Source organism: Gossypium raimondii, chromosome 4, assembly GCF_025698545.1.
Source record: "Gossypium raimondii isolate GPD5lz chromosome 4, ASM2569854v1, whole genome shotgun sequence".
Taxonomy (NCBI): domain Eukaryota; kingdom Viridiplantae; phylum Streptophyta; class Magnoliopsida; order Malvales; family Malvaceae; genus Gossypium; species Gossypium raimondii.
In genome coordinates, this window is record NC_068568.1 from 27,497,650 (window position 1) to 27,522,604 (window position 24,955).

At 33.4% G+C, this 24,955-nt stretch overlaps 2 protein-coding genes and 2 non-coding genes across 4 annotated transcripts; 2 read left to right on the forward strand and 2 right to left on the reverse strand.

Annotated features, from left to right (window-relative positions):
- The first annotated feature begins 2,120 nt into the window (after nucleotides 1-2,120).
- Nucleotides 2,121-4,126, forward strand: LOC105798749 (transcription termination factor MTEF18, mitochondrial). The gene has a single exon (XM_012628960.2). The coding sequence runs from the start codon at nucleotides 2,386-2,388 to the stop codon at nucleotides 4,111-4,113; it is 1,728 nt and encodes a 575-aa protein (XP_012484414.1). The 5' UTR covers nucleotides 2,121-2,385; the 3' UTR covers nucleotides 4,114-4,126.
- A 5,152-nt stretch (nucleotides 4,127-9,278) lies between these two features.
- LOC105797580 (uncharacterized) lies at nucleotides 9,279-9,950 on the reverse strand. The gene has a single exon (XM_012627530.1). The coding sequence runs from the start codon at nucleotides 9,948-9,950 to the stop codon at nucleotides 9,279-9,281; it is 672 nt and encodes a 223-aa protein (XP_012482984.1).
- A 2,764-nt stretch (nucleotides 9,951-12,714) lies between these two features.
- Nucleotides 12,715-12,821, reverse strand: LOC128040795 (small nucleolar RNA R71). Its single transcript, XR_008195601.1, has one exon. It is a non-coding gene; the product is annotated as a small nucleolar RNA R71 (small nucleolar RNA).
- Nucleotides 12,822-20,424: 7,603 nt separating this feature from the next.
- On the forward strand, nucleotides 20,425-20,531 carry LOC128040778 (small nucleolar RNA R71). Its single transcript, XR_008195584.1, has one exon. It is a non-coding gene; the product is annotated as a small nucleolar RNA R71 (small nucleolar RNA).
- Nucleotides 20,532-24,955: the final 4,424 nt, after the last annotated feature.

Consider the following 24,955-nt stretch of genomic DNA (forward strand, 5'->3'; position numbering starts at 1 on the left):
TATTTATAAACAATTAATTCAATCTAGAGACTTGAAGTATAACTCTTTTCAAGAGTTATCAACTGGTATATAGTTATATACTAGGAATCAGAAAAGTATCCGCCAAAATCTGAAAGGAAGTCTAGAATCTTCAAGCCGGTTAATCAAATAATAACGTTTAAAGGTAATATTGGTTGAGACTCACTAAGTTCTGTTGAACTTTCAGATGTCTTTTTGTAATGTAGGTTCTTGAAATTGAACAAGTGCGCCTGGAGGAACCAAGCTAGGAATGCATCAAAGTGGCAGTTCGAAGATCGATATTAAGCATATGGAATGGCTCTCTTGGGAATATGTCGAATAGTACTCTACTCCATGAATAAGTCTTTTTTAACAAAGATTTAAGTTGTAATGTTTTATACTGCTTTTTGAATCTGTATTAATTAATAAACGTTTCCTTTAAAATCTTTTGACTTAGAAAATAATACAAATAAATGAGAAGTATGTTCAATATGATTTTCACTAGTTGTAAAATTTTTGTTAAGTATTTAAGTATTATGACATCTTATATCAAGATCTTGTAAATCGGATCGGGTATAAGGTGTTACAATCAACTTAACACTTAACATATCCAAACTTCTTAAATCACAATTATACTTCAATATTTGTCCTCCAGTGTTGAAAATTACACTTATGCCCTTTTACAATGACAATAATAAAATTGCAATTTAGTCTATGTACTCTTCACTATTTTTCAATTTAATCCAAAGGTGATCCTCATCATAGTAATGCATGTTCCATGTCACTTTCATACCAAATAACCATGATTAGTTCCTTTTTCTTTTTTGGTCAAATTTATGCTTTTGTCCTCATTTAAAAAAAAATGGTCATTTTCACTGAATTCTCACTTTCACAATCCTCTATGTTGATTTCCTTCTCAAATATCAAATTAATTCCATACCAGTACTCAATAACTAACTCATTTCCAAATTTTTTAATAATTCATTGTATTCATTCTTAGGCCAGTACCATTTTTTGTACTAAGAATTTTGGGGTGTTATATTAACATTATCCCTAAATTTTTATAGAAGGATTAATTTGGTTTAAAGAAGTCAAATTCTTTTTGAAGTTTAAAATTTAATCTTGTACTTTAATTTTAAGACATTGGGTCCCTGCACTTTTTTTATTTAAAAATCTTGGTCCTTTTGTCTAATTTTACCTTTAGTGATTGTTAAAAAACAAGCTAAGTCCGACCAACCTAAGGTTAAAAAAATATAAGCCTAAGCCCATCCCAAAACGAGTTAGGTCGGTCGGGCTAACTGAGTTACATAACCCATGCATTATTTTTATAATTAAATATTGGTATAAATATTACATTATTTAAACATTAAAACGAGCCTAGGTCGGTCATCCCAAGGTTAAAAAATATAAGCCTAAGACATCTCATAACGAGTTGAGCTGATCGGGTTGATGGGGTTACATGACCCATGAACACCTCTTATTAACACACATATATATTTGAATTTTGGCAATGTTTTTGGAACCAAAGTGGTGATCAAACTAGTTAGACGAATGGATTCTAAACTTGAACAGTCCTATCAGTTCAAAACAAATAAATTATTAAAAATAAAAAATATTAAATATTAAATAATTATAAAAGTTGGGTTAACAGGTTTTTAGCCCAATTCAAATAGTTTGTACAGTTCACAAATCAACCAATTTTTTTACCTATCACGGATCGATACCTAGCAGATTCCTATTCCAACTAATTCGACATGTTAGTCCAATCCAGTTTAGACAACATTAAATTTTAGAATTTTTATATATTTAAAATGATTTTTTTATTTTTGAATTTTAAATAATTTTTTCATAATTTTAGATTTTTTTTAAAATATTTCTATTTTAATTTTTTTATTTTTACTTAAAATATGAAAAAGATTAATTTTTAATTTTTTTTATTTACTTTTAAAGGTAAAGGCTAGATTGAAAAAAAATTTATTGATATTAAAAATATTATTTTACTTTGTTTATAACAACCAATAAAATTATACGAAACCAAAATTTTTAAATAGCAAAAGGTAAAGTATTTCTAAAGTTCAAAAGGGTATATATAAAATAATCAAATCTAATGTATTTCCGTTGTTTAGCGTAAACCCGCGTCAGTTCAACCAAAAACCCTCTGGCGAGTCTGAAATTAAGACTGTAAACCTTATTGCAACTGCCTTCTGGGCTGCCTGCCTACCTCTACATCAGTTGAAGAGGAAATGAACAAACAAAATAGCTGACAATGCACCCACACTTGCCAAATCCCAGGTAATACGCCATAACTGAACCATATCTGCTTTAAAACCTATCCTTTGTCTGCTCTCTTTGCCTATTGATAAGTTGGCTTCATATTTGATCAAACTAATGATGACCCATTTTCAAAAACTTGGGAATCCATCTATTCTCAAATGGGTATCGTCTTATTTTGTTGAAAACCAGCAAAAAATGGGTTCATTTCACATCCCACAAAGCCAAAACCCTAGACTTTATACCACAAAAGGATCAGTTTTGAGTCAACGGTGTTATGGGGAAGACGGCGTGCGAATCCCCCGTGCCACATTGAAAGAGGCTCAAACCGCGTTGTTGGAGTATTTGCATTCTACTAGGAGTATTCAGTTTGTAGATGCAGAGAATATGAGCAAAAACTCACCCCATTTCTTAAGAAAGCTTTTGAAGAAGTTTGAAATTGTGAAAGATGTTAGAAGGTCTATGTCGCGGTTTTTGCGTTACCATCCCATTAATGAATTTGAACCTTTCTTTGAGAGTTTGGGACTGAAACCTTGTGAGTATACCCCTTTACTTCCTAGGGATTTGTTGTTTCTCAGTGATGATTGTTTGTTGCTAGAGAATTATAGGGTCTTGTGCGAGTTCGGGGTTGAACGAAATAAGATTGGTCAGATATATAAGAAAGCAGTTCAAGTGTTTCAGCATGATTTTGGAGTTTTGCTATTGAAGCTTCAAGCTTATCAAAAACTAGGGCTTAGTCAGTCTTTTATTGCGAAGATTATTGTTTATAGTCCTCATGTTTTGACTGGGGATATAGATATTAAATTTATTAAGGTATTAGAGATTTTGAACGGTTTGGGATTTGATTATGCGTGGATTAAGGAGCATTTGTCGGAGAAGGAGTTCTACAATTGGAGTATGATATTTCGAGTTTTGAAATTCTTTAGGGAGATGGGTTGTAGCGGTGAGTTAGGTGGGTTAATCAGCCAGCATCCACTGCTTTTGTTTGAGGGCTCCAGTGGCAGAGTGCTTTCGCTAATTGCATTCCTGTTGAAATTTGGACTCCGAATGGACAGGATATCCTCTATGTTTCTACAGTTTCCGGAAATCCAAGTTTCACATTTTGTTTCAAATATTATCAGATTTTTTCTGTTTTTTCAGGAGATTGAGATGGAAGTGGATGAGATTGGGAAAATTGTGTGTTCTTACCCCATATTACTTGGTTCATGCACATTGAAGAAAACAAGTAGTTTGCTTCATGACCTAAATGTTGGAAAAAAGCGGCTTTGTAAATACATACAAGAGAATCCCCAAGAATTGAGTAAATGGGGTATGGGAACAAGAGTTAGGCCATTACCAGACTCGGGAGAGGGTTTGGAGTCACAAAAGTTGAAGACAAAGTTCTTCTTAGACTTGGGATACGGGGAAAACCCTAACATGTTGAAGAAAGCATTCAAGGTGTTTCGAGGCAGGGGAGGAGAGCTTCAAGAGAGATTTGATACTATTGTGAATGCTGGTTTGGATCAGGAAGATGTTTCTAAAATGGTACGTGTATCCCCCCAAATCCTAAATCAATCAAAAGCTCTCATCCAATCTAAGATTGATATTCTAGTGAATGAGCTAGGTTTCCCTTTATCCTCTTTGATTTTGTTCCCCTCGTATCTTTCGTATACAACGCAGAGGGTTAGGCTTAGATTGGCAATGTATAATTGGCTCAAAGATCAGGGAAAGGCAGAGCCTGACCTGGCCTTGAGCACTATAATTTCATGGTCAGACAAAATATTTCTGAGCCAATGTGTCAATAATCATCCTAGTGGCCCTCAAGTTTGGGAGGATTTGAAAGCTGAATTTACCCGGGATAAATGAATTTATTTGCGCATTTGTGGGTTATGCCTTTGTAGCTGCCGCTGCAATTGTCTGAGTTGTGTTTCTCCTATAGAAAGTTGGCATAGCCTGCATTCATATATAAGTAAAGTTGGAGCCCATTTCATTCAACTACCATTAGCCTATACGGGCAGAGTTGATGCACATTAGGTAAAAAAATTTCTAGATTCCTGTTCCTTGTTTATGGATTTGTTGATTGAATTGTTGGCATCCATATGCAACACTTAATTAACTGTTGACTTCAAAGTGAGGCCAACATGATACTAATGACTATTACCCGTCTTTCTTCAAGAATTGGTTAGCATAAGTGCAGTCTAGTGTTTAAGATGAAAAATTATATCAAGTTTTGATTAGGACTAGCAAACCTATAAAGTACTATGAATTTTGGTGTTTAATAGTTCATACGGAGGCTTTGGCTATACATATATGAACAAGAGTGGTGCGCAAAAAACTATTGCATGTAGATGTCATCTTACTTTTGAGCAGCTTATTCCAATTGGGATTATCAGCTACTCCTTTTGAAGACGATAAAAATTGAATAACGTGGATCCTTCATTAGATATCCGCATAGTTTTACTGCAATAATAAAGCTTAGCAGTGAGTTTTGCAGACCTGATGGTTAACCAACCGCGATAAGCTTTAAGGGCAGTTTTGGAACTGTCCAAGTCCAAACCTATTATTGTCATTTTGTACAGTAGAGTAATGCTATTTTGTTTTTGGTACATTACAAATTGAGGGAGGGGATGTCATTACTGGGACTTGAACCTTGGAGATCTCAAACGCAGTTCTTCGGGTTTTTGGAGAGTAATGCTATTTTATGCAGCGAGGACAATCCTGTTATCAGTAAATGGAATAAAGCCCTCCAAAAGTAATTAAAAACATCAATTAAGCCTCTTGTCGACGTTAAGCATTTCAAATAATGATTGGTACTTAATTGAGTGTTTTGAATTTATTTTTCTATGGAAGCCCTTAACATGAAAAATGATCGTGGTAATTGATATGATAAACTGATGTGGAAAATGATGTGGATCATCCCATCAACAACATAACGATTGGTTGTTAATGGCCACAAAACAAATAAAATTTATTTAAAAAATTTAAGTCCATTATGGACTTAAATTTTAATAATTTTATTTTATTTAATATTTTATAAAATTTTAATAAATTTTATTATTTTAAAGACTAAACTGCCAAACCCTAAAAATAATTAAAAAAGTAATAATTTAATTTTTTGTTGAAAAGTGCATCTCAATTGAGTCATTCGAATCATCAATGAAGGTTGGCATGAAAAATGATTGTGATAGTTGATATGGCAGGCAAATTTATTCAAAATTCTAAATATTCTAGATTTTTAGAAAAGTATAAAATATAAAACTATAAAAAAATAATAGAAAAAATTTAAAGTTATTATTTTTAAATATATATATATAAAACTTATTAAAATTACAAAAGAAGTAAAGAAAAATTATAAAACTAAAGACTCGAAATTTGCAAGATAACAAAATTTTTCTATTTTCTATTTAACTTTTAGTATTTTAATAATTTTTTATAAAATTTTAATAATTTTAATAGTTTTGTAATATTAATAATTTTATAACCTTTTGTTTCTGTATTTTTATATTTTATAATATTTAATTATTTTCAATATTTTTTATAATTTTTTGAAAATAGGATTAAATAAACAATTAAACCTTTATAAAATAATAAAAATTAATTAGGCCTTTCACATTATCATTTTCTACATCCATTGTCACGTCACCTTTTTCAAGTTACTTGCCATGTTAGCTTGCCACATCGATACTTAATGACTTGTAAGGAATTTTGAGGGAAAAATGAATCCAAAGGGCTCAATTTAATACCAATCATGATTGAAAGAGCTTAATTAAATGCACTTTTCGACAAGCTAAGTTGACTTTTTAAATTATTTTTGGAGTGCTTATTTAACATTTTAACATTTTTTTCAAAAATAAAAATGTTTATAATTCAAAATTTTAAATCTAGGGATGAATTTGAGCAAATTTTTTGTTTACCAAGTCCATTTTAGACATAAAATTATTAAATATATATATTTTAATTTTTGCTAACGTAGAATGTTATGTTAGCAACATAATAACTGACTTAGTAGCCATTAATGGTCACGTTCGCAAATTAACAGTCAATGACAGAAACCATTGGTTAAAGGGCTCAACCAATTTATTTTTAATGTTTGAAGGCTAATTGAGTGTTTTTTTTTTTTAAACTTATGAAGGGCTTAATTGATATTTTGGCCAAAGTTGAGTGACTTATCTACCTAGATTATGGAAAACTAATGATGTATGTGAAAAAATCATATAACAAATATATTTATTAAAAATTGAAATGAAAGGCGAATAAGGTTTAATTTAAAATATTAATGATCCTGGTGTCATAATCTTAAAATTTATCATATATGTATCTTTTAGATTTTTATAATATAAAAAAGTAATCTCCTTATATTTGTTAATTTGTAAAAAGAATTGAGTTTTGATAATTTTCTAGTTGAATTGAGACTCATGGGTGATAATATATATTAATTTTTAATTGGTTATGACACATTAAATATTATTTTCATATTTAAAATGTGACTCATTAACAAATAAACAACTAATCTTAAAAATTAGTAAAAATACATAAATAAAAAGTACAAACTCTGAGAAATTTAAAATATTTTGAGAATTTTAAAGTACTAGCATTATATTATTTGGACAAATATTTATTTTAAAAAATTAGGCTGAGTTAAAAGAAAATTAAATAAGAACCATAATATTAAAAATAAAATATACAATATGCATATTATTAGATTTGTAAATATTTTTAATATTTTAATAGAACAAAATTTTAAAAATATACTAGAATTAAATAAAACAATATATTTAAAATTTATGTTTATGTTTATTTTATTTTATAGTAGAATCATGTGTTTTGAATGAAATACAATGATAAATTTTGAATAACCACTTGTAGGTGGAATTTGAGATGCTCAAATCCAGTGTTAAAATTCCTTAAGAATTTTGAAATTCATCACTAGTTTAATCCAAACAAGTAAATTGGTTTTATAATGTAGAAAACCTTAATAGAAATGATATTTCTTCTATAAATCTTTTATCCAATCACACAATTTGTGTAATTCCGTAAACCTGACCTAGACATTGTGGTCGAATCTCGAAGATCACATTAGCCATGTTGTTGGCGTAGAATAATTTTTTAACTATTTTCTCTTTAATAATCGTCATCATTTTAAAATGTCATTTTGATTTTTTTTTAAGAAAAGCCAAGTATTGTTGAAATTATTTATCTTTAGAAAAACTCAAGTATTAATGATTTACAAAAAAAAAAAATCATATTTCAAGTAAATGCCGTAGCGGAAAAATAACATAACACATTTGTCATTTTGAAAACATATGTTTAATATATCTTGTAAAATCTCAGTTTCATGAGTAGGTGGTGTTGAGTTTCGAAAACAAAGTATTGAGTTTGAAAATACAATCATTGAGTTAAGTTTGACATTATTATGAAAAATCCAATTTTACTTATCAATTTCATAAATTGTCTTAGGTGATAGTTTAAAAATTCAAATCATGCAAAACAATCCAAAAACCATCCAAAAGAAAGTCCCAACCCCATGCATGAGATATGACATACAAAATAGAATTTCAGTAGGGATGCTTTACATGCGAATCAAATCTTATTATGGTCTATCATAGTGGAATGTTTAACATGCGAATCAGAATCATGACATGCTTAACATGTGAATCATAATCAGAATAATAGCATGCTCAATATGCAAATCAGAATATCAATAAATCAATGTCATGTTTATAACACATGCATAACCAATATCGCCATATATCACATATCATGAGTATTAGGAAAACATACAATATTACATTTATCAGAAAAATCACATATTCACATACAAACATCACATATCTGAAGTTTCAGAATCACTTACTTGGAATCCTCTTTTTTATCAAATTTTATCAATCCATATGAATACTTAACGTATTGGCCCATTTTCACTTTTCAGAAATTTTATTAAACAATTATTTAATCTTTTCAAATATATATTTATCTCGAAAAAAACAATATTATATATTTTATCAAGGAAAATCCCCACACCTAATTTCACAAATCCGATGACAACAACTCCGTTTCCAACCTCTGAAGGAAGAGATCAAATCTTGAATCGAAATCGATTGTAAAATTGCACACTTCCAAAAGTGGGGGTACAAATCCAGGATTTTCAAATAGCACTTCATAATATCCAATAAACCGAATAGTTACTATTGTCCTTATCGAATATATATAAAAATAAATGAAAGAATATCATAGACAGAGGATCATCCAAACTTACATAATATCGAAGGAATAGGGGCTCAACAACTTCCCACGGAGAGTTGACTAGAGGGGAGGATTCTCAACTAGACAAAAAATAACATAATATATAAAAAATAATTAGATATATGATGTGATATACTCTTTTTTATGAATAAAATATTAGAATTTAGGGATTAGAGAAATCAGTTACGGGAAGAAGAGGAGAAAAAAAAAGAAAAATTAGAGAATTTAGGTGTGGTCGATGGCGGTGGCGGTGGCGGTGGCAGTGAGTTGGTGATCCTCGTGAAATGGAGGATAAATAAAGAGAAGATGTGGCAAAAATAAAAGAAAATAGGAGAAAAGGGAGGAGCAAAGAGGAGGGGCAGTTAAAGGGAGAGGAGGAGACAAAGGCAATAAGGGAGGGAAAAAGGCAATAAGGGGGACAAAGGCACCAAAAATGTATCATGGAAGTGAAAATGGGGCTATGTAATGTAAGTTGACTAGAAAGAAACGAAAAGGAATCCTTACGCACAAGGCAAGTGAGGTGGACAACTAAGGGGGTTTGACCCACTTGAAATTGTCAAAATTAATTAAAAAAATCTGGGAATCTAGGGGCTTGAACATGAGACTTTTTGGAAATAATTCACTCACTTAACCACTAGGCCATTTAATTCCTTGTGTCATAAACTGACGCAATAAAATAAATAAAATATGGGACGTGACCACTCTACCCCCTTAGAATAAATTTCATCCTCGAAATTTACCTGGTCCAAACAAGTGAGGCTAGAGGTGACGCATCGATCCTTGGGTTCCTAAGAGGCTTCATTAACACCATGGTTTTGCCATAAGACGTTTACTACAGGAATTTGGTTTTTCCTCAATGTCTTGACCCCGCGGTCCAAAATTTGAACTAATTCTTCCTCATATGACAAACCAGGTTTCACCTCGACCTCATCGACTGGAATCACATGAGATAGATCAGAACGGTAACTCCTCAACATAGAAATATTGAACTCGCCATGAATATGGTCCAACTTCGAAGTTAACTCTAACTGGTAAGTCACTAGTCCAACCCTATTAAGAACTCTATAAGGTCCAATGAATCTCGAGCTCAGCTTGCCCTTGCACCCAAACCTCTGTACTTTCTTCCATGGTGAAACCTTAAGGAAAACTTGATACCCAACATTAAACTCAATATCCCTTCGCCTTAAGTCGACGTAAGATTTCTGTCGATCAAATGCTGCTCTCAATCGATCTTGAATCAATTTCACCATATTCCCAATTTCTTGCACCAAACTTGGACCCAATACTTTATTTTCCCCCCAAATCAGTCCAACACAGAGGTGTACAACATCTGCAAAAATACAGTGCTTCAAAAGGAGCCATCTAAATCTCGACTGAAAACTATTGTTGTATGCAAACTCAGCTAACGTTAAGCATTCCTCCCAACTGCCACTGAAGTCAATCACACAAACCCTTAACATGTCCTCTAGAATCTGTATAACTCACTCAGATTGCCCATCAGACTGTGGATGAAAATTTGTGCTAAAGTTCAATCGAGTTCCCAAAGCCTTGTGCAACTTTTTCCAAAATTAAGATGTAAATCGAGGATCCTGATTGGAAATGATGGACAAAGGTACACCATAAAGTCTTACAATCTCTGAAATGTACAACCTTTCCAACTTATGTAACGAATAATTAGTACGGGCAGGTAGAAAGTGTGCTAACTTAATTAGTCGATCCATTATAACCCAAACTGAATCCTTCTTAGCAGGTGTCAAAGGAAACCCCACTAACAAAATCCATGGTCACATGATCCCACTTCCACTGAGGAATCTGAATAGGCTGCAACAAATTAGAGGGGAATTGATGCTCAACCTTAACTTGCTGGCACGCCAGACAGTTACTCACATACTCGGTTACATCACGATTTAGCCCTAGCCACCAATACAGTTCTTTGAAGTCTCGATACATCTTACTCCCTCCAGGATGAATAGCGTAAGGGCTACTATGCACTTCTTGATAACTCTTGAAAAGAGTTCCATTTTATGCTTTTGGACCTAGTTAATTGCTTGTACTTAAGTACATAGAGTTGCATTTTAGGACATTTCATTAGTAATTTTAGCATTGCATTAGAACTTGGGCTGCATTTAAATATTAGATGCTTTTAATTGCTCGTGGAAGGGTTGTGTTTTGTGGTATTGGCAGGTGTAGGTGAAGAACAAGAAATAAATGAGTGAAGTTTTACCGGGGAAAAAGGGTGGTCAGATTGCCAGCTAGTATGCCGTAGCAATGCCGGGAAGATGTCTAGTCAGCATTCAGCGCATATCAGTTTTAGCCCAACTCTACTTGTACCAGATAAATCTGCCTAGAAAAGAGGAGAAGATAAATCTTGAGGTTGTTGGAATTATCCTAAAAAAAAAACAAAGCAATTTAAAAAGAAGCAAAGGATGAAACCCTAGGGCACGAAACTAGGAGCAGAGATCCTTAGGTAAATTAGTAAGTAGCGGCTGAATAGAGATAGAAAGAGGAAAGACACAGGCAACCCCTCTCAGCCACCTCAGGACATTGCGCAACTGGAGTATGGATTGGACAAGCGAACGTTGTCTTCTTGATATTCTTCCATTATTTCTAATATGTTCCTTCATGAATTACAGTGATGAAAACAATCTTTGAGTTGAATTTTATTTGCCAACCTACAAGTTAAATCTCATAGGGTTGGGATTACTTTGATGAAACTTTAACTGTTTTTAATGGCTATAATATAAATCTGAGTTAGTTTACTATTTCATTTAATTATTTTATTCTTTACAGTGTATGTGAGCAATCCCTAGACATAGTTGATTGTGCAGCATACCTTTAAATTAACCTAAATTCTGAAAATGTTGGATTAGTTGGACCATGATTGAATGATATGAACAAGTATTCGATAGATACTTATAGTAGGCTCTAGACATAGAGCAGCGATCATACAGAAGGTAACACTATAGGGTACCATATTAAAGGCTTATAGACACAAGCAAGGTAACTTGATGTTTTTGCTCTCGAAAGAGGCAGGCCACTTAAGAACTCCTCTAAGCAGTAGGTTAAGTATGATTTTGCTGAGGCGTAGCTGATTGGAAAAGTAGATTTTTAGTAATCCCGACCTTTCCACTCAACATCGCATAACCCTTATCTTTGCCGTAGTAGCTTTGCCATAACATTTTTAGTCATTTATTTATTTATTACATATTATTCACGTAGTTATTCTCATAATTACCATTACATTTCTACTATTGTTTTTCCATAGCATTTCAAGTATTCATTAATTTCACATATTGCATACATCACTATTCCTTTAATTGCTACAACATACTTGCCATAGCTTTACCATAGCATTAATTGCATTTTATATTATAATAACTTGACCAATTATATACCCAATTTGATCATTGTGGGAACGATACTCACTCATCATTTTATTACTTTATTCCACGTATATACTTGCAGAAATCGCATATCATATGCACACGCGACAAGTTTTTGGTGCTGTTGCCGGGAATAAAAAATTTGGTGTAATTTGGTTTACTTATTTTAATTAATTTTATTAGTTTTATTTAACTTAGTTATATTTAATCTTTACATCTTTGCCATCAGTGCATGAGAAGAGGCATTTCTGCTAACAAAGAGTATCTTTTTGACCTAGAGATTGATAGAACTTTATGAATAAGATGGAAAGAACTGCGAAAAATGGCTAGGAATAGGAATGATCTTAGTCTCAATGATAATCTGAATGGTCAAGATGCCACTTCTCCTGTTCGTAGGGTGATACCTGGTATGAATGATAAAATGAATGGTTAGGGTGTTGATCTGCATGTTTGTGAGGTGATAGATGATCAAGATAAACCAATCCGAGAGCATGTTATGCCAATTTTTGATGATTTGAATCCAGGGATAGTCAAACCAACCATACAAGTGCAATAGTTTGAACTGAAATTGGTAATGTTTCAGATGCTACAAATAGTAGGACAGTTTGGAGGATTGCCCACTAAGGATCCAAGATTGCATTTGTGACTTTTCCTAGAAGTCTCTGATTCGATTAGGCAACAAAGTGTTCCTGAAGATGCCCTAATACTTAAATTGTTCTCATATTCCTTGAGCGACTGAGCAAGAGCATGACTAAATGCTCTACCATCAGGGATAGTGACATCATGGAATGAACTTTGGCTGAGGTTTTTGCTATGGTATAATCCACCAAACATGAATGCCAAGCTTAGAAATGACATCACATCTTTTTGGCAGTTAAAGGATGAAACATTATATGAAGCATGGGAACGATTTAAAGATTTAATTCAGAAATGTCTGATGCATGGATTTCAACACTAGACTCAAATAAAAATATTCTATATTGGATTTTATGCACAAACGAGAATGGTAGTTGATGCATCTGACAATAATAATACATTGTTGGATAAATCTTCCAACGAAGCATATGAGATTTTGGAAAAGATTGCCAACAATGATTATTAGTACCCTACCACAAGAGTTGGGACTACAAAAGAGCTGCAGGTACCGTGGAGCTCGACACAATTACCTCATTGGCAGCCCAAGTATCTTCTTTAGCAAACATGACTAAAATAATGAAAAATCCAACTGCAGTCCAAGAGATGAAATCAACCCAGTTTTCATGCGTTTATTGTGGTGAAAGTCACGTGTTTGATAAATGTCCATCAAACCCAGCATCAGTATATTACATGCTTAATTTTAATCAGAATAATAACCTCAATTCCTACACTTACAATCCAGGGTGGAAGCAGCATCCGAATTTTAGTTGGAATAATCATGGTGTGGGCAGTTCAAAAAATGTTGCAAGACAAAATAACCACAATGCACCGCTCGGTTATGGTCAGGTATCATATTCTAATTCTATTGAATCTTTGTTGAAGGAGTATATGGAAAAAAATGATGCTGTGATTCAGAGTCAAGCTGTGTCTCTCTGAGCTCTTGAAAATCAAGTGGGGAAAATAGCAAAAGCTCTAAATTTAAAGCAACAAAGAGCATTGCGAAGTGATACTGAAAATTTTGAGAACCAAAAGGAAGGAGCAGTGCAAGGCCATCACTCTTAGAAGTGGGACTCAGTTGGATGAAGTTGTTCAAGATGCCATGACAGAGAAAGACAAATCCAACCGTAATCAAAAAAAGATCTCAGAGCCTACTGAACAACAGATAACACCTGAAAAGGGTACATAGAGAAATGTTGTGACAAAATCAGATCATGTTTCCAATAGAGATGCCACAGCAAAACAATATTAGCAATCTGAAGGACGACCACCTTTACCTTTTCCTCAGTGATTTCACAAATCCAAGTAGGATATTTAGTTTAAAAGATTTTTAGATGTTTCGAAGTAACTCCATATCAACATACCGTTGGTAGAAGCTTTGTAGCAAATGCCCAATTACGTGAAATTTATGAAATATATATTGTCTAAGAAGCGTAAATTGGGAGAATTTGAGACTGCTGCTATCACTAAAGGGTGCACAACAATGTTGATGAATAAATTATCTCCAAAGTTGAAGGATCTAGGGAGTTTCACTATTCCATGTTCAATAGGAAATAATTATGTTGGTAAGGTATTATGTGATTTAGGAGCGAGTATAAATCTAATGCCTATGTCTATTTATAGGAAGCTAGGAATCGAGAATGCCAAACCTACTATAGTGACTGTGCAGTTAGCTTATCGATCCTACGCCCATCCGAAAGGTAAAATTAAGGACGTATTGGTAAGAGTGGATAAATTTATCTTTCGTCTTGACTTCCTTATTCTAGAATTTGAAGCGGATCAAAATGTGTCAATTATCCTTGGAAGACCTTTTTTTGCTACAGGCAAAATTCTAATTGACGTACAGAAGGGTGAACTGACCATGAGGGTAAATGATCAACATGTTACTTTTGATGTTTTTGATGCTTTGAAATGTGTAGACAAAAATGAAGTATGCCACCCCATTAGTTTTATAAATACGATAGTGGAGGAAGAATTCAACAGACTTTGCCACAACAATTTTGATAATAACGAAGACTTATTAGAAAGGATTGATGAAGTATGTTTCGAAGAACTCAGTCAATTCATGGAAGCCAAATAGAAATTAGAGAGACCAAGGAAAAAATTTGAATCTTTGGATTTATTTAAGTCATTCATTCAAGCCTCTTAAACCTTCTATAGAGGAACCTCCTGCATTGGAGTTGAAACCTTTTCTGTAACATTTAAAATATGAGTACTTGAGAGATAAAAGTACCTTGCCAGTTGTGATTTTTGAGGAATTGACATCTTAACAAGAACTCAAGTTGTTGGAAGTCCAGCAACGATTTACGAAGGCGTTAGGATGGACCGTTACTGATATAAAGGGGATCAGTCTTATGTTTTGCATGCGTAAAATCTTGTTAGACGATTGCCACAAAAATTTTATTGAACAACAGAGAAGATTGAACCCGATAATGAAAGAAGTTGTCAAGAAAGAGATTATCAAGTGGTTTGACGTTAGCATTATTTACCCAATCTTAGGCAAGTCGTGGGTAAGCCCTATACAATGTGTCCCTAAGAAAAGAGGTGTCATAGTGGTTAACAATGACAATAATGATCTCACACCACGTCACACGATCACTGTATTTGTATTTGTCGCTAGAATAGGGTTTCGAAGCATTACCATAAAAACGTAACTTAAAATCATTCATTTCCAAACATTTCATAAATCATAGCATAAACCATTCAAACACATGCATATCAACCCTTATTCGAGCCCTCGAGCCTTAAAAACACTTTAGACATGATTCGGGACTAAATCGAGAACATTTAAAACATTGATGAAAAAGTTAGAAAAATTCACACTGCAAGGGTCACACGGCTGTGTAACTCACACGGCTGAGACACACGCCCGTATCTCAGGCCGTGTAACATTTGAAATATTAACACACAACCATGTCCCAGCCCGTGTCCGTGCCCGTGCCCGTGTAACTCTCTGACTTTGGTCACATGGCCAAGCCACACGCCTGTGTGCTAGGCCGTGTAACACTCAAAATGGCCTCAGACACCAGTGTGCTAAGCTGTGTGCTAGGCCATGTAACTTTTAAAATACAACCTTTAAAACCTATAAGGGACACAAGGCCGTGTAACATTGCCGTGTGTCACACAAGGCTGAGACACACGCCTGTGTCTTAGGCCGCGTGGACAAGAAATTGACCAAAATCAAGCCATTTCTTTCACCCATTTCCAGTAAGTACCTACAAGCCATATGACTTATGATCAAGGAACCAAGACATGCCAAAACATACATAATATGACAATTTCAATGTACAAATAATTCATTCAACCAATATGCCAATAAGGCACCTCAAACATAACTCATCAAATCTATCTAAACATGTGCATAATTGTCTATATATCAAACATTTATATCTAACCCATTTTCATACCAAAAACTCATCACAATTGACCACATTGAAACTACATCATCACATACCAAATTGGTCATTTAAAACATGCATCAACCAAGCCATATTGGCATCAACCATCAATGTATCAAAGTGCCAAAAGCACACCAACTATAATACCACAAATTCAAGGCAACATTATATGCCATAAACATCAACTGAAACATTAGACACAAGTCCACCTATACATGCAATTATAACCATGACTAAAACATCAAAATATACCGTTATAATCTCTGGATAGTGTAATAGGTCTCTGACGAGCTTCCAAACCGGTCAAGCTTCCGATAATCTATAAAATATAGGAAAGAAACTATGTAAGCATATAATGCTTAGTAAGTTCATACATCATAAAGATAGCTTACCATTTTAATGAAAAATCTTATAAAATAGCGATGAATCAATCCAACACAAGCTTGGCACAAGTCTAAGTATCATCAACAACAATAGTTAGTGCTTTAACACATAACTCAACAATATCATCACATGGTAAGGTATAATACATGAACATAGCACATTTAAATTCATACTTTCCATAAACATAATTATAGATACTTTGATCAACACCAATTCATACCTTCTTATAAGTTCATAATTTAGCCATTGGAACACTTACTGTTCCTTCCCTTTTCATGCCCGTTGAACCATTTAGAATAATATCGGATGCATGGTAAGCTTACACAAAGTGTGCAACATGGTCGAAACCATTCCTTTTCCTTTTCCTTTACATCATGCTTACTCGAGCTATAAATAGGTCTATTCAGACAAGCTGATGGTCGGAATGTAGCTACACAATGCCACTCACACAAGCTGACGAGTATCCATAAAAAATGCTGGAACTCAGCCATAGGTAGGACATTCAGGACCAGCACCCAAAACATGGTAACCCTAATGACATGTCATTTGTATCCTATATATTCCTAAGGTTCAAATGGGGATCGATAGCCGTCATAACGTAGTTGGATTTCCGTCGTAACATGACATGATAAATAGCATAGTAGCACATAAATCAAATAACATTAAAACATTATTTAAACATACGAACTTACCTCGATTTAAAAGATGTCGAAATATGATTCACTAGTTCGAGACTTTATCTTTTCCTCGATCTAGATCCATACGAGGCTTAACTTGATATAAATAAGAAAATTTAACCCATTTAATATTCATTCTATTCAATTTAGTCCAAAATTTATACTTTTGCAAAATTATAATTTTGCCCCTATTATTTTAACCTCTTTACAATTTTGTCCTTAAACTCATAAATTGAAATTCATGCAATTTTATCCACATACCATGCTAGTTAATTTACCTAGGGACTCATATCAACCCAACCAAATCATTAATTCACAATTTCACTATGACATTTTTCTACTTTAACAAATAAGTCCCTAAATGATATTTCATCAAAATTACTTCACAAAAGTTGTTTATTTCACTACAAGGACTCATAATCTTTCACCAAAATTCATAAATCATACAATTACATTTATGGAAAACCCTAATTCTTTAAAATTTTTGCAAATTAGTCATTGGGCTAGCTAGATTAAACTACAACGATCCCGAAAACATAAAAATCATTAACAACGAAATGAAATTACACTTACATGCCAGAAAGCAATGACCGAAGCTTTAAAACTCTATCAACTGCTTTTTCTTCTTTAATTTTTGGTGAAAATAAAGCTTGAGGAAGATGATACCATCTTTCTTCATTTTTATTTTAAGTTAATTTATTAATTTACTATTTTAACCTTAGTGTTTTTAACTTAAAATCACTTAAATTGTGTCCATAAAGGTCCACTGATAATAATAATGGTCTATTTACCACATAAATCCCTCAACCATTTAATTTTATAGCTAATAGATACCTTTAACTAATAGAACTCTACTTTTTCACTTTTATTTATTTATTCCTTTTTTACTTTATTAAGCATGCAAACGTTAAAGTTTCTCAACGAAATTTTTATACAACTTTACTAACATATTGTAGACATTAAAATAATAATAAAATAAATATTTTCACGTTGGATTTGTGGTCCCAAAACCACTATTCTGATTTCATAGAAAACAAGCTGCTACAATCACAGGATGGAGAGTGTGCATGGATTATCAGAAGCTTAATAAGGCAAGTAGGAAGGACCCTTTCCCATTGCCGTTTATTGATAAGATGTTGGACAGTTAGTAGGAAAAGGTTTCTACTGTTTGTTGGACTATTATTCAGGGTATAATTAGATTGTCATAGCTCCTAGTGACCAAGAAAAGACAACTTTCACGTGTCCATATGGTACTTTTGCGTTTAGACGGATGCCGTTTGGATTATGTAATGGTCTGGCATCCTTTTAGCGTTGTAAGATGGCCATATTCTCGAATATGGTAGAGAAATTCCTTGAAGTTTTCATGGATGATTTATTTTTATTTGAAAACAATTTTGAATATTGTTTAAAAAAATTGGAATTAGTTTTATGTCGTTGTGAAGAAACAAATCTTATCTTAAACTAGTAAAAAAGCCACTTCATGGTTCGTGAAGGAATTATCTTAGGGCATAGGATATCACAGTGAGGAATTGAAGTGGATAGAGCAAAAATTGAAGTAATAGAAAAATTACCACCTTCCACCAGCGTCAAGGGTGTTAGAAGTTTTCCAAGTCATGTAGGATTTTATAGAAGATTCATTAAGGATTTCTCGAAGTTATCTAAACCCTTGTGCACACTACTATAGCAAAATAAACCCTTTGATTTTGATGAACACTGCCTAGGTGCTTTTAAGGAATTAAAAAAAAGACTGGTAGTAACACCAATCGTAGTAGCTCCAGAATGAACCTTGCCATTTGAACTCATGTGCAATGCCAACGATTATGCCATGGGAGTAAGCGTTGGGGAAGAGGAGAGACAAAATACTGCGTGTAATATATTACACTGGAAAAACTCTAATGGATGCACAACTTAATTATACCATCACGAAAAAAGAGCTTTTAGCTGTGGTGTTCACATTCAACAAATTTTGTCATTATCTAGTGGGTACCAAGGTTATAGTTTACATAGATCACTCGACTGTTAAGTATTTGGTACGTAAGAAATATGCCAAGCCAAAATTAATTAGGCGGGTATTGTTACTACAAGAGTTTGACTTGGAAATTCAGGGTCGAAAGGGGACTGAAAACCAAGTGGATGATCGGTTATCAAGGTTAGAATTGGGTAATGTAGATGGCAATGGAAACTTTATTAAAGAAGATTTTCCAGAAGAATAATTGGTATTTTACAAAGCATTACCTTGGTATACCAATATAATGAATTTCTTGGTGAGTGGTGTAATGTCACCTAATTTAAACACCCATAAAAGGCGAAAATTTCTTCATGATGCTAAGCACTATTATTGGGATGAACCTTTCTTATTTAAACATTGTGTCGATCAAATCATTCAAAAGTGTGTTTCTGACGATGAAATACATAGTATTTTGGAGCATTGTCATTCATCTCCTTATGGCGGACATTTTAGAGGAATGAGAATCACTGCTAAAGTGCTTCAGTCGAGATTCTATTGGCCAAATTTGTTTAGAGAACGAGGAATCTATCTAGGAGACATGAAATGCCGCTGCAAAGTATATTGGAGGTTGAGTTATTTGAAGTATGGGGAATAGATTTATGGGTCCATTTCCACCATCAGTAGGCAAATCATAAATATTTTTGGCGGTAGATTACATTTCTAAATGGGTAGAAGTGGTAGCCCTAGCTACTAATGACGCTAAGTTAGTACTGAAGTTCCTACATAAGAACATTTTTACAAGATTTTGTACACCTAGAGCCATTATCAACTATGAAAGATCCCATTTTGATTGCAAACTGGTGGCCAATGCCTTGAGTAGGTACGAGCTGAATCATAAGATTGCTACGACATTTCAACTGCGGACAAATGGACTAGCTGAGATTTCTAATAGAGAAATTAAAGAGATTTTGGAAAAACTGGTGAATCCATCTCGTAAGGATTGGTCCACTAGACTGGATGAATCTTTGTGGCCCTCTTGAACTGCGTTTAAAACACCATTAGGGATGTCGCCTTTTAAACTTGTTTATGGGAAGCTATGTCAGTTACCTATTGAGCTTGAGCAGAAAGCATTTTGGGCTATCAAGAAACTGAACATGGACTGGGTTGTTGCTAGTAATAAAAGGTTGTGAGAGTTAAATGAAATGGAAGAGTTTCGGGCATAAGCATATGAAAATGCTAGACTATACAAGGAAAAGACCAAACGATGACATGATAACAAAATTATGCCAAGGCAATTTGAACTAGGACGACATGTATTACTGTTTAATTCTAGACTCAAATTATTCCATGGTAAATTGAAATCTCACTGGTTAGGTCCGTTTGAAGTAGTTCAAGTATTCTCACACGGAGCTGTTGATATCAAAGACATGAAAATGGGTGTTACGTTAACCACCATCATTGTATGCACATTAAATCCATTGTAAAACATTTCTATTTGTGTCTAATGTTGGAAACCATGCATCGAACATTTTCTAATTAACTCTTTGAGTCACTCCCATGCTTCATATAATGTTTCATCCTCAGATTGCCGAAAGGACGTAATATCGTTCCTCAATTTGGCATTCATGTTTGAAGTATAATATCTCAGCAGAATCTTCTATTAAAGTTCATTCCAATATGCCATAGTACTTGACGACAATGCATTTAACCATGCCCTGCCACGATCTTGCAATGAATAAGGGAATAACTTCAGTTTCAGGGCATCTTCAGGAACACCCTGTTGCCAGAATGAATCGCAAACTTCCAAGAAGAGTCTTAACTACAACCTTGGATCCTCCGTAGGCAATCCACTAAGCTGCCCCACTGTTTGTAACATTTGAAACATCACTGGCTTTAACTCAAAATACTAAGCCTGAATATGCGGCTTGACAATTCTTGGATTCAAATAATCTAAAATTGGCACTACATGTTCTCTAATGGGTCTGTCTCTGTAATCTATTATTCGAGGAATATCAGCATCCCTTCCTTGCTGATGTAATGGCTCTTCTCTAGCCTGACTATTTCTAATTCTTTCCATTTCTCTTAATTCTTTTTTCCTTCTTCTCAAGGTTCTCTCAATTTCTAGATCAAAAGAATACACTTCAATTGCTAAAATATCTCTATTCAAGCTCCAACCAAAAATCTTGAAAAAAAAGTCAAAACAACTAAATAAGCTAAACTAATAAAATTAAATAGATAATAACACACCAAGTATTTCACCAAAATTTTTGATCCCCGGCAATGGCGCCAAAAACTTGTCGCGTATGAATGTGTAATGCGAATGTGTAAGTATACACGTTGAATCAAGTACTAAATTAATGAGTGAGTATCATCTCCACAGGGATCAGAATTAACTAAAATAATTGGTTATGCTATTACTACGAAATTGACTAATTAAACTGCAAAAGATACAGGTGATTAATTCATAAAGAAATGTAATGAATGGACTAATAAAATTAATTATGAATAAAAATATGCTAGAGCAATTAAAATGTTGTGGCAATTCTCAAAGAATAAGTGGGAAAGAGTTTGTACTGTTGAATGACAAAGGTTGGAATTACTCGGGCTTATTTCTATAACATAATAATGCCATGGCAAAATCATGATCATTCTACTGCTCAGGAAATCAGTATTACAGTCTATTTCTTTCGAAATCTAAACTTTGAGCTATCATTCTGATTTTTTGTATGTCTACAGAACTCGAGAATGATATCCTAATTTTTCTCCCTTTTTCTATTCAGACTACAACTTCTACATCTAAAGTGCTGCAAATATTGTTTCGAATACTTGCCTATATCGACCGATTATAATCCAATCTAATAATCTAATAACATACCAAACAATCATCTATTTCTAAAACTTGTATGCATGCATTAAAAATAATCACAAATCGAATGAAACAATATCCTACTCAAAATCAAACCATGGGCATTGTAACTACTCGTTTTATGTGAAATCAAAACAGTGGTTCCGAGACCATAAATATGACGAGTAATTTTTATTTTATTATTATTTTAATATCTATGGGATGTTAGTAAGGTCATATTAAAATTTCGTTAAGAAATTTTGATGTTTGCATGATTAATTAAGTTAAAAGGACTAAATCATAAAATGTGCAAAAGTGGAGTTCTATTAGTTAAAAGGGTCAAATGGATATGAAACTTTAAAGTGGATGGATTTAAATGGTAATTATATCATTTATTAAGCTAGTGGGAAATTATGGACACTATTTAAATGATTTTTAAGGTTAATAATTAAGGTGAAAAAAGTAATTTAATAATTAAGTAAAGTAAAAATATGGTAAAAATATAGCATCATCTTCTGGAATGCATATATCCCCCGAATTTAGAGAAGGAAAACTCCATTTATGCACCTTGAATTCTCGTCTATGTTCAAGTCTTGCATGTAAGTGATTTTGAACCCCGTTTTTAATGATTTCTAGATTTTTCAGGTCGTTTTTTCTTAATCTAGCTAGCTCGGGGGTCAATTTGTAAAACTTTTAAAGATAAAGGGTTATGCCATGAATGATTTTGTATGATTCTTGATGTTTAATGATAGATTATGAGTCCTTATTAATAAATAAACAAGTTTTGTAAAGTGAATTTTGATGAAAATTTCATTTAGCGATTAATTTGTAAAAAATAGTAAAAGTTCATGTGAAATTTATGAAATGATGATTGCTATGGGTTGGTTTAAGTCCTTTGAGAATTCGATTAGCTTGAGAGGAGGATTAAAATGCTTAAATTTCAATTTATGAGCTTAAGGAGTAAATTGTGAAAAGTTAAAATGTTAAGGGCAAAATAGTAATTTTGCATAAAATATGAAATATGGAATAAATTGAATACTAAGGATATTAAATAGATTTAATTTGTCTATTTAGATCAAGATAGAGCACGTACAGATTTAGATCGAGGGCTAAAGCCTCTAATTAGGACAAATTCATTTCTACGCCCGTAGTTGTTGAGGTAAGTTCGTATGAAAAACTATCGTATTAATGTTACTTAAAATATATGTATTATTTTATTTACAATGTTAATTGAGCAATGTATAAGCAAATTAATTCTATGATGGTTATCGAGTCCCGATTGAACCTTAGGAATTCGTAGGATACAAATGACATGTAATTAGGGATTTCATGTTTCGGGTGATGGTCTTGAATGTCCTACCGATGGCTGAGGTGCTATATTTGTTGTGGATACTCTATAGCTCGTGTGAGTAGCATCGTGTAGCTTACATTCTGACCTACAGCTCGTGTGAGCAAGCCCACTCCACAGCTCTTGTGAGCAAGCCCACTCCACAGCTCGTGTGAGCAATGATGTAAAGTAAAGGTTACACTTATATGTCTAAGCACACTTCGTGTGAGCTTTCCCTAGTATCTAATGTTATTCTAAGTAGTTCAACGGGCAAGAAAAGGGAATTAAATTGTAAGTCTCCAAATGGAATTATGCATATGCTCATGAAAAGGATGTATGATTCAAATGATCTATTTTCTTATGAAAATGGCTTATCATGTGGTTAATCCAAATGAGTTATGTATAAATGGACTAAATTTTGTATTGATGATGATGTTTAGGCTTGTGCCAAGCTTGTGGTTGAATTACACTATGCTTATACTTATTGTTATGTAAATGAAATGGTAAGTTATATTTCATTTTCTATGAACTTACTAATCATTATGTGCTTACGTAGTTTCCTTCCTATGTTTTATAGATTATCAGAAACTCGATCGGTTTGGAAGCTCATCAGAGATCTATGACACTATCAAGCATAAATATCGATAGCTTTTGAATGTTTTGGCCAAGATTATAATGGCATGTATAGGCGGACTTATAATGATGTTTAGTTGAATGTTTAATGGATGAATTTAGTATGTATAACTTGTGCAAGTTGTCTTGGTTGGTACCATTTGATACTTTGATGGATTCTGTCGTTTTGGTTAACTTGAGATGCATAATTTGAATGGCTCAAATAGTATGTTTGAGGTGATGTGTTTATGGTTATGTTTGTGGCATGTTTTGGTAAAACATGAACTATAATTGATGATGGAAATGTGACCAAATATATGCATGTTTAGGTAAGCTTTGATGCTTGCATTTGAGGTGCCTTGAATGGAATATTGGTTAGTTGATTTTAGGACTCTTGAATTGGTCATTACATGTATATTTTGATAAGGTCTTGATGCTTTGATTATGTGCACAAAAGGCCTATAGGTTTATGTCCATGCGGCCTGAGACATGGGTATGTGACTAATCGTGTGTGACACATGACCTGTGACACGGCCGTGTGTCTGCTATAGGCTCCTTTGTATGCAAGTCAGTGAGTTACACGGCCTAGCACATAGCTTGACACATAGGCGTGTGGGGCAATTTCGAGAGTTATGTCCATGTGCCAGGTCGTGTGACCCTACTCAAAGAGTTACACGGGTGAGGACATGGGTTGGGACACGACCGTGTACCCCTAGTTCAAAGGTTACACTACCACTGTGTCTCAGCTGTGTGAGGCACACATCCGTGTGACCACTGTAGTGAAATTTATGAAACTTTTTTTTAAACTTTCCAAATGTTTTCGATTTATCCCCAAATTGTTTCTATGGTATTTCTGGGGACTTGAAGACTCGATTTAAGGATGATATGTATGTGAATGACTGTTTTATAATATGTTTTCAATAATGTATGAAATGTATGTTTTAATGTTTCATTTATACGATAATGCTTTGGAACCCTAATTCAACGATGGGTACGGGTTAGGGGTGTTACAGGCATTAAAGATAATAAAATTCACCCAAATAATTCCAACCCAATGAGAATTAACTCATGGGTTGGACATTTGAATCCATAACAAATCTATTCAACATCATTGTTGAAAGTCACGAATCACAAAGTTCAAATCAGAAAATAAAGGCAGAACTGCAGGGAGCTTTCCCTACTCCAACTTTCACTCTAATAATGAGATTTGATGCAAAACCCAGGGCAGATTCCTCTTCCCTTTCCTTTTGTTTGTAAT

Excerpts from the sequence above, each read along its gene's own strand:
- LOC105797580 (XM_012627530.1), bottom strand. The coding sequence starts at position 9,950 with ATGTTAAGGGTTTGTGTGATTGACTTCAGTGGCAGTTGGGAGGAATGC.
- LOC105798749 (XM_012628960.2), top strand. The coding sequence starts at position 2,386 with ATGATGACCCATTTTCAAAAACTTGGGAATCCATCTATTCTCAAATGG.